The sequence below is a fragment of the Leucoraja erinacea genome, chromosome 29, assembly GCF_028641065.1.
Source record: "Leucoraja erinacea ecotype New England chromosome 29, Leri_hhj_1, whole genome shotgun sequence".
In the NCBI taxonomy this organism is placed as follows: Eukaryota; Metazoa; Chordata; class Chondrichthyes; order Rajiformes; family Rajidae; genus Leucoraja; species Leucoraja erinaceus.
The window spans coordinates 18,200,579-18,216,460 of NC_073405.1; the positions used below are offsets into that span (position 1 = coordinate 18,200,579).

The 15,882-nt window shown below is 44.5% G+C and overlaps 1 protein-coding gene across 18 annotated transcripts in view; it reads right to left on the minus strand.

The window, feature by feature from the left end:
• Positions 1-15,882, minus strand: part of LOC129711276 (receptor-type tyrosine-protein phosphatase S-like) — a 382,253-nt gene that overhangs the window by 167,163 nt on the left and 199,208 nt on the right. For all 18 annotated transcript variants that reach the window (XM_055658803.1, XM_055658805.1, XM_055658814.1 and 15 more), the window contains one exon: positions 10,534-10,719. In XM_055658803.1, coding sequence (XP_055514778.1) covers positions 10,534-10,719 — 186 coding nt within the window. The remainder of the gene's footprint in view (positions 1-10,533; positions 10,720-15,882) is intronic.

Here is a 15,882-nt window from a genome sequence, read left to right on the forward strand (position 1 = left end):
CATCCTTCCTATAATTATAATTCCTAAATAAACAGTTAATATGACCCTGGGAATATACCAACATGATCTGGCAATAAAATTCTATAATTCAGATTCAGGCAAATTTGGCACACTGCTCACAGAAGTCACAGAAGTTCAAGTTCAATGGAGCTAATGATGTAGACTAAATCTAAACAACGGCACAAGATTGTCTCCCATCGCCAATACTCGTGATACCAGAGAAACCTCCATCTCCGGGATCACCGTGGGCAAAGGCTGAGAAAGAGCCGCCCACTATAATTCCTCATCCCAACTCCTGTCCCATAGCCTGCCCCAAATGGAGGTGATCAGATACTGTGGAAAACGATTCAACGGGAAAATCCAGCTTTGCTCTGATTGGATATTTAAAGCATTGTGAGAAGTCACAGCTTTTGATTCATCTGAGAGTGTGGCACAATCTTTCTTTAAAAGGTGGCAGGTACCAGCAAAGTGGCACAATTTCAGGCAACATTTTACCACATTCTTAAAATCCGGCACATCCAAATGCTTGGGCTCATGAACACAAACAGGTCGTGGAAATTGATTGTTCGGCAGCCATTTTGGAAGGGAGGGCGATCTCTGCTGACACACTATTGGACATTCCATAGAACAAAGCACCCACCCTCTTTCTGCGCTTCTCTTTCTTTCTCAGGTGGAATGGCAGGATCCCGCCCGCTAACTCTAAGATCACCAGTGAACCATGATCAGATTGAACTACAATCTCTACAATCTTTGTACCTGCTTTCCATTTGTCCTTTTTATTATTGTATCGATCATTATCATGTGTACTGTGTACTGTATGAGCTTCATGTGAACAGGTCATTTCATGCAGCCTGGTGTATCGGACTAATCTGAACCTGAATCACTTGAAGGACCATATTGGGGAAGAGGTGGAAAGGGTTCCTGCTCATTTTTTGCACCATCTTTTAGGGCGGCACAGTGGCACAGTTAGTAAAGCCATTGCTTCACGGTGCCAATGCTGATCCTGGGGGCTTACTATGTGGAGTTTACATGTTCTCCCTGTGATTCCCTGGGTTTCCTCTAGGCACTCCAGTTCCTCTCCCATATCCCAAAAACATCGAAATTGTTAGGTTAATTGGCCAATATAAATTGCCCCAATTGTATGTAAGTGGTAAAACTGATAATAATGGGCGAAGAATTAAAAATGGCATTAATGTAGGATTAGTGTAAATGGATGACTAGAGTCAGTGCAGATTCAAAGGGTGCATGTCTCACTGTGACTCTAAAGATTATTGCTAAACATTTTGGGGCAACGGCACTGAAGACTTATATTGGGGGGAGGGGGGGGGAGAAGGGAACACACTGCTCCCTTGACCAAATGGATGAGATGGAGTTTCAAATAATGCCTCTTGCCTAGAAAATGAATTGTTTCTGTTCAACTACATTAAACTGTGGGTGGGTGGCGAGCTAATCAGTGCTTGGTTTGATGACTGTTCCTGGGAGATTCAGTACCACATTAATGTCTGCAGCATGGTGTGCTACTAAAGAGGATGAGCGATCAAAAATATTTGCAAACATTGCAAGGAAATCAGGTAAATCCAATCCCATTAGGCTGAATGGAGCCTGTGATGGGGGGTTGTTTAGGATTGGAAGGTTAGTTGTCGGTTCAGATTAGAAGAGGGGCTGAGATAGGAAGGGGATCATCATGGTGGGAGTCAGGCCATGATCAATGGGTCAGGTCAGAGCTGGAAAAGATGGGGCCAAGTAGCCCATAGGGAAATTGAGGTGAAGGTCGACAGATAGGCAGGTAAGGACAGGCCTATTACTGACCAATATGGGGGCTGGGCATGGAGTCACAAGGTGGGGACAGGGTTGTGGGATTTGGGGTGCCCAAGGGAGTTCTGAGTAAGTGTCTGCCTCAGCAGCAGTCCTGTGGGTAACACTGGAATTAGCCTCACCAGGGCTGTAAAGGTCACCTACTGTAGGAGTGGCCTAGGTATAGCTGGTACTATGGACACACCAACAACAATCCAGGTGTGTTTTGTTCAGTGTTGGGCACAATTGCACATGTCTCTGGTCCACCTTGAGCTGGCACATCTGATGTGAAGAACTGGAAGGCCACATGTGTCTGGCATATAATTTGTCGTACATTCCTAATTTCTTCCGTCTTTTAATTGAAGTTAAATTGCTTAGAGCCCAAAACTGTAGCACCAACCATCTAATGTCCAAGCCAATGAGTTTTTAAATTAAGTTTTCTGTTTTAAATAAAGGATATGTTGGGCTTTTTCAAAAATAATATATTTACTCTCTGTAAGGACATCTTGCATCATAAGGCATCAGTTCAAAATATGGCCATTTAATAACTCCCTGTGGGACTTTCATTTTCGGGGCATTGTATCAGGGACTGGCAGTTCAAGTGAAGCATGGTTGGGTGCAGAATAAACCCGACTCTCTTCTGTCTCAAAACTCCAGCCCAAAACTCAGACGATCTGAGTCTACACTGCCAAGGTATCAGAATGGTTCATTTTCCTTTGATCAGGAGATGCCATCTTCATGCTGGGGTAAGTTAATGGCCTTTTGATCTTCCCTCACTCTCCATTACTGATGGGTGAATCTGTTTACTGGGCGCCATGTCACTGGATTGTTGAGGATGTTACCCCCGTGACTATAGACATTAATTCTATTGATGCAAACCTCTACTCTTCCCATTGGGGTTCTAGGACACAAATATAAACCTACCTTTTTCGCCCATCCCATCCCATTCCTCCTTTCTTCCTTAACCCAAAGGCACTGAGATCCAGCACTCCATGACTACCTTGTTTAAATGAGACAATTCATCATGGGCTGGGATTGAAGGAGGTTGTTATTGGGTGGCGTTATTGGATGGTGCAACAGGTAGGCCTGCTGCTGCCCTGGCGTACCAAGGACCCAGGTTCAATCCTGACCTCAGGCACTGTCTCTGCGGAGTTTGCATGTTTTCCCTGTTATCATGTGAGCATCCATCCCCCCTGACATATTCTTTCCTTCCCTCACTTAGGTTCTGTGAGTGATCCCTTTGTGCTGGTGAAAAAGAGGATGACAAGTGAGAGAGTATAACTTGCATGCAATAAGGGTAAAGGGGGACAATGGAAAATATGGGAATGCTCAAGTGGGAGTTAGCATGGACCTGATGGGTTGAATAGGCTCTTTCTGTGTTGCAATAAGTAAGTGTGTTAAATATGGGTCTGAGCTGACCAGAAGGGCTCAGCGGTTCCCTGGACAATTCTGATGATTCAGACGATGCAGCACTTTCCAGGACACATTGTTCTTTAGAATGCAAACGCTTCCCTTTGCTGCCAAAATGTGGAGAGTTTTGTGTTGCAGATGGCTGTGGAGGCCAAGTCAATGGATAATTTTAAGGTGGAAATTGACAGATTCTTGATTAGTACGGGTGTCAGGAGTTATGAAGCAAAAGCAGGAGAATGGGGTTAGGAGGGATAGATAGGTCAGCCATGATTGAATGGCGGAGTAGACTTGATGGACCGAATGGCCTAATTCTGCTCCTTGAACTTATGAACTTATTCTGCACCACCTGGAACTTTGGGTCAATGTCAGGCTACGCTGGGACACAGGTCAATGGCGGTGTTTGATCCTCTGCCGGGGACGGGAGGAGAAGCCTGTCAGAATCTGGACACCTGTCACAGCGAAACACTCAATCACGGGATGTCATATTCTACACTGACACCACTTCCTTTCAGCTCATGGAAAGAAGCACAACACCCAACTTCAACACCAAAGGAAAATAAAAGAAAGTACAATAGATAGATAAAGGGAAACCATCCCTCTACAAACGTGTCGGATTTAGGTTCATTATCAGAATGTGCCAAACTGCAGCCTGAAACTGTGTTTCTAAAAGGAGTGGGGTGTTAATCTGTCAGGGTTATTAGGGAAAGTTAATAAAGCAGATTGTTAGCTATTAGGAAGCACCTACATGTAATGGTGTTGGTACCAGGAGCTGAGATTAATTAAAGGAGAGGGGAAGGGTAGGGAGGGAGAGCAGTCAGAATATATTTTTAAGAGTGTTCCACGGTTTATGATTTAACAGAAGCTTTGGATACTGGAAGGAGTTTCACATCCAATGCAACAAGCAGGTTCTGATCAGGAATTCCTGCCTGCTGGTGTCTCTGACTCCAGGATCAACCAGTTCTACGTCTCTTTGTGAAGCAGCGCTGAACATTTCCGTTCCTCTCAGTTCTTTACAGTTTCCACAAAATCTTCCAGCCACCTACCCCACACGGTGGTCTCCAGAGCCAGCGCCAGGAATGCCATAGCAGGAGGGGGGGGGGGGGGGGGGGGGGGGGGAGAGAGAGAGAGAGGGCAATAGAAGGGGGATTGTGCAAGGAGAAGAGGGATGGAGTGGAGTGGTTGGGCGGTGGGTGGGAGGAAATATACAGGAGGATAGAAGTTGAGGGATGGAAGACTCATGGAACCGGAAGGAAGAGAGGCTGAGGGACGAAGAGAGGGAACATTAAAATCCACTTCTATCTGCAGATTACATAAGGCCATGTTATTTAAACTTAATCAGTTCAAACCGGGGCATTCTCAGTGAGGAGCTCCCAAATGCAATTGTTCCATTTACCAACAGGAACATAGTGATAAAAATAGATGAATAGCTGTGCGGGTGAGTCAGCCACTTGCCTTTCAATTGATAATTTCTGGCTTCCTCAGGGAACCATCCTTTGATCCAGTAGGGATATAAATACTTTAAAGGGTTTCCCTTCTTCTCAATACTTGAGGAAAGTGATGTTATTTAAAAATTCCAGATAAGACACCAACCTCGCCCAGTGTCTGTGACGATGGTGTAGAGGTTTTTAAGATGTGATGCATACAGCAGAGAAGGCCAGGACAAGTGGGAATAGTTGGGGCATCAGGCCAGTGAGGAATGGAAGAGTGGCCAAGAATGTTTTGTTTTAGAGAAATCATAAGCCTAAAATCATGGTTACATGAAACTTAAAACTTACCTGCCGGAATATACACAGCGGTCATTTGCTTAGCATTCAGGATGCATTCCCAGAGAAAGAGAGCGTGAAAGAACCAGCGATAAAATGTACCATTGTGGGATTATATATCTGGAGGGAAGTGCGTAGTGACTGCACTGCTGTGCTGGTGCAATAATGATTTTCTGTGGAGACGCTGCCTGTGAGACTGGTGTTGGGTTGGCTGGGACATGCAATAAGGTATAGGATACTGAGTTGGATGATCAGCCATGATCATATATGAATTGCAGTGTAGGCTTGAAGGGAAGAATGGCCTACTCCTGCACCTATTTTCTATGTTTCTATAAGGGCACTTGGTTCCCAAGTTGTAGGGCTCAGTGCTGCACCCTGCTGGGAACAGTGAGCATTGCACATGGCCGGGCACTGACAATGGCTGCTCCATGCATGGGCAGAGGCCCTTCCCTCCTCCAATCCCATCCCACTGTCTCCACTAACTCCTCCTTTTGGATGTGATGAGTGTTGCTGTCCGCCCTCCTCCTCTCTGCTCTACCAAACCCACTCTCCTCAACCTGAAGAGCAGCCTTGAGTTCCCCATCCTATACTACCCCTAGCTCCAGCCCACCCAACACTTGTCCAGGATGGGCTGCCTATCGTGGCAAGTGCATTGCTGCTGGAGGGAGCACCGGCAGGGAGCAGGGGGGGGGGTCATGCCAGGATCCCAGTACAGCAAGACTGAGTAGATGTCCTTTACTGGGGTTAGGTGCCTGTCCATGTTTGCAACAGATGACCAAGTGCTCAAGAGCAACTCAACTCTCTGCAGGGTACCAGTCAAATCCAAATGGTAGGTGGAGTTCGGTGAGCTGTGAATAATGTCATAGCACCGTTGGTGAGAGAACTATGACTCAAAGAGTTTCCAGTCAATTGTTAAAGATCGTTCACAAGATAGACACAAAATGCTGGAGTAACTCAGCAGGTCACACAGCGACTTTGGAGGAAATGAATAAGTGACGTTTTACACCAGCATCTGCAGTTCATTCCCACCCAGAGGCCATTTACAGTTCAGTGGATTAATCTGGAGATCCCGTTACAGCATATCCTCCATCCCATTACTGGATCTTCTGAATGCAAGACCTTCAGCATCCGTGTAGTAGGATGGTTTAGTTAGGCCATCCTCAGTGAGCAGAGGCCTGCACACACTGGCTGCACTCCGACCATACACTTACCTACAGCACATTCCCGGACCTGGCTTAGACTTGGCCTAGTCCATACCGTACAGGGCATTCCCACTGGAGACAGCAGTTCGTACTGCCGGGAATGCTTTGCCACCCACTAAGCCAAACAGCCAGGCTAATCGACTATCAAAGCCATCGCGGAGCTTGGAGCATTTATCAATATCCCTGGCATTTATAAATGACAGAGAGACATACTTGCAACCAATGAAATAAACAATGGAAAACAATTAAAATGATTCAAGCTGTTAACAAATTAAAATGTTAAAAAAAAAGTTGGCACTTTAAAAAAAAAATTTTTTTTAATTAAAAAGACTAGTAACAGTTGAAACGTAAAAATAGATTAAAGCTAACAATTTACTAACGCAATCAAATATCAATCACCCAAAACTTACCTGGGTCACCCGCAGCCATTCCTCTCCAAAGATATGAAAGTAGCCACTGAGCCTGAACCAGGTCTAATATTGCATTGGCTCAGTGCCAAGGCCTTCCCAGTATAACTGCTGGGAGATGCAGGAAGTTGGCCCTCCATCAATAATCTGTACAAGGAGCCCAACATCAGAGACCAGTTCAAATGGGAGAGGCAAGTTTGGGATGTTCACATGAGTGGTCTCAGAGCAATTTTGAATTTCCGTTCAGCCCCTTCCTGCAAAAATAGTTGCATCCTACCGACCTCTGGGAAGGCTGATTTTTTTAATTCAGTACCACGCTTGATGTGTGCAATGATTCTAATCTATCATAGTCAATAAAAATATTGGTGATTAAATTCACGATATAAATGTTTATCCCACTGGCTGATGAGTGATTAATGGAAGCTACAAAACACAGTGTCTTTCTGATGAATATCTAATACGTCAACCTCACTGTATTACAATATATTATGTTACAACAAAGCCGACACTTCAAAGATACCTCAGAGGCTATAAAGCATACAGGAAAAGTTCATAGTGAGATCAAGTTGCAGCTTGTGAAATTTGGGCAGTGAAGCTTCAATGAAACTTTAATTCCCAGGAATCATTCCTGCGACTGATGTCTATTGAGGAAGGTACTGTTTCTAGTCTCAAACTCCTTCATCCACCTGCATTGACCACCAGCACTTCACACGCTTTCAAATCAACTCCTTCTCCTCCTAATGGCAGGGCTTAATTACAAGGGTTCAGAATGGCTTGATACCTTAGCCGGCAGCCCGAGGCTCACAATTTCCAATCAATCATTTTAACAATTGTGGTAAGCCACTTAAAATACTCCTAGTCACAAAACATAGGCTTGAGTTTCAGCAGAGTATTTTGCATGTGGGAACCACGATTAGGCCTGACTATGTGATGATCTAACTGGGAACGAGGGAAGAGCTCACTGTTCCGTTTCCTTGTACCTGGGTTATTAGAGCCAATAGTAGGATGGTTTTCTGTCACTTCCAGTGGTAGGATCCCTGGACTTCACTCAAACTGTAGAACTGCCATAGTACCACCATTCCAAATATACCATGCCAATAATCTCGTACGATTATATCATCTCCGTTATATCACTCCAACTGTGCTATATGACCATATCCTCCCCACTGTGTTACTCCAATAATACCACCAGCCCACATCGTACCAACTGTACTGCCACAACCATGGCTCTGCATCTGTTGGGTCCTTACTGCACCGTGCCCTTTCTACAGCTATGATAGTACTGAAATGGTACCTCTCCACTTGTACTGCCCCAAAATCTATCCGAACTGTAACATTCCCAGCTAAGTTGGCTGCTCCAAATGTACCATTTTACCATCCCACTTCAACTCTACAACCCAATATGTTTACCTAACAGAACTGCTCACATTGTCCCTCTCAATCCAATGACACTACTCCAACGGTATTGCTCCAACTCCATTGCCCAATGGTAACTTTCCAACCATCAGGGTGACTCAAATGTATTGTTCCAATGCAACACTACCATTGCATCAGTATAATTTCAACTGTACTCGTCAAATCCATCACCCATTATGTCCAAACATATTGCTCTATCTACACCTTCCAACTGTACTGCTCCAACTTCATCATCTGAAAGTTTTTACCACATAGCCATTAGACCAAATTTACCACTCAATTGTATGGTCCAATTGAAGTGATTCAACTGCATTGCTCCAACCCCAGGCATCTAGCTGAGCACCAATTATACTTTCCCAATTATATCAACCCATCATTAGAGATCTATTATACCATCCGAATTGCACCGTCCCGAGTAAACAGACCCAGCTGAATCTCTGCAACATTAAACCCCTTCAATGACAATGGTCCATTCTTTCCTGCTTCAAATTTAAGGCAAGTCAGTACATTTCCAATTGAATGGTCCTCACATTATACCATCTAACAATGACATCCCAATTACATGCCCTCATTTTAGGCCATGGTAGTACTACCTGACTGCATTGTCCTATTAGACGGCAACTGTATAAGACAAAGAAAAATAAATGAAGCTGCCGGAAATCTGAGATGAAAACAGAGAGTGCTGGTAACACTTAGCAGGCCAGGCTGCATCTGTGGAGTCAGGTTGATGTTCTTTCATTGGGGAGCATTCTGATGAAAGACCATTGACCTGAAACATTACCTATGTTCCTCTCTCCACAGACCCTGCCCTGATGTGCTCAGTATCTCCAGCACTTTTTATTTCTGCTTTTGACCGTATATCTTCAGGGACTAGGGGACAACAGTTTTCCCCAACTCTATTGCCCTAACATCAAAATGCCAGTTGTGCCATGCCAACTGTACAGTTCTATCTGTAGCACCCCATCCCAAATATAATGGCCAAATCTGTAGTCACTCCCCACCCTTCCAACCCCATCCATGTAGACTGTACCGACAGTAGTCCAATTGTATGACAGTAACCGTTCTGCTCCCGTGGAAAATGGTCTCACTTACCAAACCCAGATCGCTCCTGGACTCATTCTGACTCAATTTACATTTTCAGTGCTGGAGAGAGCTTGCTTACTTTAGGAAAACAATTTAATGCCCTGTTTAAATTTAAACTCGAGTACCATACGCAGTCCCTCAGTGAATAAAGCAATTTGTAGCACTTATTAAAACTGAGCATGGTTGATCCTAAGCCAAGACATGAGCATATTTAGGAGAGGAATCTGTAATGGGTTAGATGTGGAACTCCAAGGAACAAGAATGGATGCTATTGTTCAAAAGGGTACAGCATGAAGAATTCCTCAGGGATCTGGGTGAAATCTTTTGCTAGGTCATAGGCAGGGATAGTCTGATGGGAGTTAAAATAACAACAATCTTGTGTAGGTTGGTTGGGGTAGGACCAGCAGGTTTTATTAACAGTTAGTAAAATGCAAGCATGCATTTTAAGCTATTTGTGACATTAGTCTGGAGAGGGTTTTGTGAATTAGGCTTCAAAGGCCAATACTTACCAAAGGACTCTTTAAGATTAAGGAACAGAAAGAAAGAAAACATTATAGAAGACATTATTCAGCTATATAGTCATTGTTATGTAACATTAAAAATACTTTAAAATTTTACTTAGATTCAAACATGTTAGTAAAATCAGTTAATTCATTGTCATCTTATTTAAATGACTGTTAGTATATTATTTGATTTTGATACTACAAAGAGCAACATGCATTCGCAAAATAGCAAGGTTATTGCTAAAATTCAAAGTTCAAAACCATGGCAACAGAGGTCCCTGAGCTGTTTTAAGAGGTCAATCATTTTAAGGAATAAGTGCAGCTCACCGCAGGTTGTGAAGTTTAGATTAAACAATATTATGTTAGTTCCTTTTTTAAAATATGTTTTATTTTTAGGCTTAAAGTTAAAGAATTCAATGGGCCAATTTTATTTTGGCACCATTTACAGCGAAGTACTTGATGCGCTTGTTCACTTTGCCAATGGTTCCACTGGGTTAATACAGTGCTGCTTGCTCACCTGTATATATCACACCCAGCAAGGACAGCAAAATACCTTGGTAAGAGTTTCCCAATCTCAACGATTTGTTTCAATTTGACACATTGGTCACAGAATGGAATCCCAAAATGGAAAAAAATATATATATAAAAGAGAGATAAGAAAACCAAGAAAACCAAACAAACAAATAAATGAAGTTGCAATGGGCCCAGGGTGAAAGAGCCACTTCAAAGAACATAATGAAAAGAACTGGAGATAAAGTCACAGCAGTGAGCAGCATGAATCAAAGAAAGCTCTATGCACACGATAAACAGACAGAATGACAAGCTATGAGGACGTCACAAACATCAACGGCAGTAACAGCTACACAAAGGCCTTCTGGTTCCACACTTTCTTTTAAAAAATCAGATTCATCAGCTTTGCATCGGTTGGTAATATCTCGTTCATTCCAGCTCCTACCTGACCGCAACTGTTTGATGCGCGAGCTGGAGCTGGGGTCGACAGGCAGGAAGTCTTTGAACCAGGTGATCTCGGGGTCTGGGTTGCCACTGGCTGCACACAGCATGGTAGCCGTGCGTGTCCGCTCCACCACCTTCAGCTGCGGGCCCATGTCGATGTTGGGGAAGCCCGAGGGCAACTGGTCCTCTGCAAGCAAGAAGGGAAGACAGTTAGAGGAGCTCGCGTCCGCTCAACCACTGCGCAGTGAAAACCAAAATCGTCCGAAGAAGGGTCTCGACCCGAATCGTCACCTATTCCTTTTCTCCAGAGATGCTGCCTGGCCTGCTGAATTACTCCAGCTTTTTGTTCCCATCGTCTGGATTAATTGATACTTTATCGTCACAAGCGGCACAGAGTCGCAGAGGTAGAGTTGCTGACTTACAGCGCTAGAAACTCGGGTTCGATCCTGACCATGGGTGCTGTGTGTATGGAGTTTATAAATTCTCCCTGTGACCGCGTGGGTTTTCGCCGAGTGCTCCGGTTTCCTCCCACACTCCAAAGATGTTAATTAGGTTGGTAAAATTGTAAATTGTCCCTAGTGTGTAGGATAGTGCTGGTGTATGAAATATATATATGGCTGGTCGGTGGGCAGAAGGGCCTGTTTCTGTGCTGTATGTCTAAACCAAAACTGAACTAAATGTACTTAATAGAATGAAATTCTATGATTTGTACCCAATACACAAGTATGCAAAGAGGGCGTAGAAGGTGCCGACAAAATGACAACAGTATTCAAGACTTCTTACTGGGATCAGACTGGGGCCAGAACATCACAGACCCAACAACATGAAGGAAACTCAAAGTCATCCCGGACAAAGCAGGCTTCATGACCAGTACTCCACCCATTACTGAAGCATGCAGTGTGTACCAATTTAAACATATCACAGTTACTCATTTCTGCTGTTCTGTCAGCAACTCCAGGTATCCCCACATAGTCAATCAGAAAACGTGCTAACTCCACACAGTCAGTACCAGAGGTCAGGATTGAACCCAGGTTCCTGCAGCTATTAAGCAGCAGCTCTATTAGTAGTGCCATTCTGCCACTTGTATCTGGGAGAACCATTCTACATGCGTACATCAGTCTTACTCTCTATCACTCTCTACAGTATGTGACAAAGAGACAGCTACAAATCAGCTACCTCTTCTCAGCTGTAATTTGGAGGACAGCGAGTGTGTTACTGTGCTGTTGCAAAATGGCCTTGGTTAGGATCCAACATGCCCATTTCGTATAGTTGTTTTAGCCTATATAAAAGAAAGTCAGCATAGATACCATGGGCCGAAGGGCCTGTTCCTGCGCTGAACTGTTCCATATACCGTGAATAAAGCTTGAAGATAAATTTTCAAAGGTTCACTTGACATGCCATCAATTAAAGCAACTCGCCACAACACACATTGCTCTCTCCAAAACCTATTTAACATTATAATCTCCTCCTCTGTCACATTACAGAAATTAGTACCTGCAGGAGAATATGCAAATTACTTGATCTGAGAACGTTCTAGATGACACCAGGAGTGGTACACAGTTCGGCTGCTCCGAGAAGCAGCTGAAAATCGACCAATTTAATCAATCGGTTGTTCAGAGTGAAAAATCTGCTCGCAAATAAGGATCCTTTTTCTGTTAAATTAGTCAGGAAATAAATAGGTGCAAATAACAAATGGAACACTGGGAAGAGAGGAGAGAGAGAGGGAGAGATACATGGGCAGAGGTGGATGTAAATAAATAGAGGAAGAAGCCATTCAGCAGAGGGGACAACAAATAAATGTGAAGAAAGAACTGGGAATAAGCAGAAGGATTGGAAAATAAATAAAAGGTGGAGCGATCGATGGAGTGAACAAGAGGATGAGAGAAAAGTTACTCACACGCTGAAAACACCCCACACCAAGGCAGAACGAGGGAATGAGAGAGAAGAAAGACAGATAGAGAGATGGAAAGGGCATTGTGATTTCCTGTCACAGTGATCCTGTATCCTTGTTTCTGTCACTGTGATATTTTAGTTTATACTGCTTGGAAACAGGCCCTTCGGCCCACCGAGTCCACCCTGAACATTGATCACTCATTCACACCAGTTCTACGCTATTCCACTCTCTCACCCATTCCTAACACACTAAGGATAATTTACAGAGGCCAATTCACCTACAAACCCGCATGTCTTTGGCATGGGGGAGGAAACTGGAGCACCAGCCGGATGTCTTTGGCATGGGGGAGGAAACTGGAGCACCAGCTGGAAACCCACGCGGTCACAGTGAGAATGAGCAAACTCCTCGAGTAACTCAGCGGGGCAGGCCGCATCTCTGGAGAGAAGGAATGGGTGACGTTTCTGGACGAGACTCTTCTTCAGACTATTTAGGGAAAAGGGTAACGAGAGATATAGACGACGATGTAGAGAAATAAAGAACAATGAATGAAAGATGCGCAAAAATGCAACGACGACAAAAGGAACTGGCCATTGTTAGCTGTTTGTTGGGTGAAAACGAGAAGATTTGGGTGGGGGAGGGATAGAGAGAGAGAGGGAATCTTTCTCAGCATATTCCCAAGAGGAAACATAGAGAGAGGTAGAGGAAGAAAGGCAGGGAGAAACTGATTGGAAGAATTAGGAAAAATAATAAATACATAAAATAGGCCAAGGAGGATAATAAATGATCAGATGAAAGGAAATGCCTTTGTTTGGCATCAGCAAATATCACTCAATGTGTATTTCAATGAGACACTAACTTGTGGGCAGAGATCAATGGTAAATATTAACCTGCTGAATGCTAACAGTATTTTTTAAATATCAGAGAAAAGTCATTATAATGCAAGGGATTGGGAGGGAAAAGTAATAAGATTTTTCAGCTGACTCTTGGAAATGAGAGCATTAACACCTCTCCCTTTTCTCTAGAGATGCGGCCTGGCCCCCTGAGTCACTCCATCGTTTTGTGTCTATCTTCAATATAAATAAAATACTTTCTCAGGTGCATGAGATGGCCTCAGTCCAATTCAAGAGGATGTCCACTCTTGTTTTCCCTCCGTTGCTTTGCACTCTTTTGAACAAGAAAATATTGGTGCTAAGTCAAAAGGCTACCAACTCCACCAACATTCAAAGTGCCCAACACTACCCATGTACTCTTGAATAGCACCTATCTGTCAACCTAAGATTCATTCTTTCACTGCTGGTGCACAGTGGTTGCAGTGTGGTCTATTTACAAAATGCACTGCGTTTACTCTCCCAAGATACTTCAGCAGCACCTCCCAACCTCTATACTAAGAAAGATGAGAGAAACAGGTTGGAAATATTTGACTGGTTCTCCATCTTGGAACTCATGTTCATATGTTCTAGGAGCAGAGTTAGGCCATCCTGCTCATCAAGTCAACTCTGCCATTCAATCCTCGTTGAACTCTCTCTCAACCCCATTCTCCTGTCTTCTCCCCATTGCCCCTGACACCCTTACTGAACACACTAACTCACTATGCAACAGCACTGAGTGCCTACATTCATGAAAAGGAGAGCAGAGAATCATCACCACCTCCCCAAGGGCAGTTAGGGACAGACAGTAAATGCTGGCCTCATCTCTGATGCCCGCATCTCTAACAAAATTCAAAGAAAAGCTTATAATACGTATCTTTGAAGTAAGACTCTAGTGAGCTTGCATTCATCACTCACCAGTTCTGCCTAATGGTTCAAATTATTTGGATTTCTCTGAATCGGTGAACCTTGTTGTACTGGGGACACACCAAAAGAGGATGGACAAACATCTTAGTTCAACAAATCATGTTCCATCAGAACATTCTGCAACCATACTTCAATTTACCGCAGCAATTTTTCACAAGGCGATTTTTCACAAACACACACACACACATCGCTTCCTTCACCAGCCCATTATGCAGGCGGGGGACAGGGCAAGCGGGGGGGAGTGCTGTCTGAGTGAAATTCACATGGTGCACAACCAAGGTTATACAGCCACACATCACGATGAACAGGAAGGTTGGCGAAGCACAGTGGAGGGTAAGTCTTTTAAAAGAGGGAGAGAGGGGGAGGGGGAGAAGGAGGGAGAAGGAGTGGAGACAACTTTTAAGAAGCCAGAGATACATGGCTGTGAAGCTCGGCGGACATTAACATTAGCGGTCAGTTATCCTTGGTTCTGAAAACTACTGCTTACGTTTTTTTCCCCAATGAGCCAATGAAATTCACCGGTCAACACTGGCTACAACCTACGAAAATCTACAAGATCCTTCGACCTCCTGGCAACCCACTAGGACCTCCTGGCAGCCCACCTGCGGCACGAGAATTCCCGCTACTCTCCATGGCGGCTTCATTCTGGTCGCCGCTAATTTTTAACATGTTGTTTCAACAATTGTTTCAACATTTTCGACGAGTTTCCAGAATCCGGGAACTCCTCACAACCATGAAGGCGACTTCCCGGCATCACCCGCGAACACGTGGCGACCATGTGGAGACCGCATAGTCCCCTGCAGTCGCCTAAGTGAGATAGGCCCATGAGGGTGCTGCCTGGATGGAGTTTGTACGTTCTCCCTGGGACCGTGTGGGTTTTCTCTGGGTGCTCAAGTTTCCTCCCACACTCCAAAGACGTACAGGTTTCTATGCTAATGGACCGGCAAAAATTCTAAGTTGTCTCAAGTGTGTAGGACAGTGCTAGTCTATGGCATGATGCCTGGTCGGCAAGGACTCAGTGCGCCGAAGGGCCTGTTTCTGTCCTAGACCGCCAGGGGACCTATGCAAGGATTTTGTTTGTGGATTTAAGCTCAGCATTCAACACCATTGTGCCAGAACTACTACACTCCAAACTCTCCCAGTTGACTGTGCCTGAACCTCTCTGTCAGTGGATCACCAACTTTCTGACAGACAGACAGGAAGCAGCAGGTGAGGCTGGGAAAACACATCTCAGACCCGCTGACCCTCAGCATAGGAACACCACAGGGCTGCATACTGTCCCCTCTCCTTTACTCTCTCTACACCAATGACTGCCCCTCCACAGACTCCTCTGTCAAGCTTCTCAAGTTTGCGGACGACACAACCCTGATTGGACTGATCCAAGATGGGGAGGAATCTGCCTACAGACAGGAAGTGACACAGCTGGTGTCCTGCTGCCATCGCAACAACCTGGAGCTCAATGCTCTTAATACGGTGGAATTAATTGTAGACTTTAGGTGACGTCCCTCTCCTCTCCCCCACTCACCATCAACAACACCACAGTGACATCTATGGAGTCATTTAAGTTCCTTGGAACCATCATCTCCAAGGACCTTAAGTGGGGGGCTACCATCGACTACATATTCAAAAAGGCCCAACAGAGGATGTACTTCCTGCGGCAGTT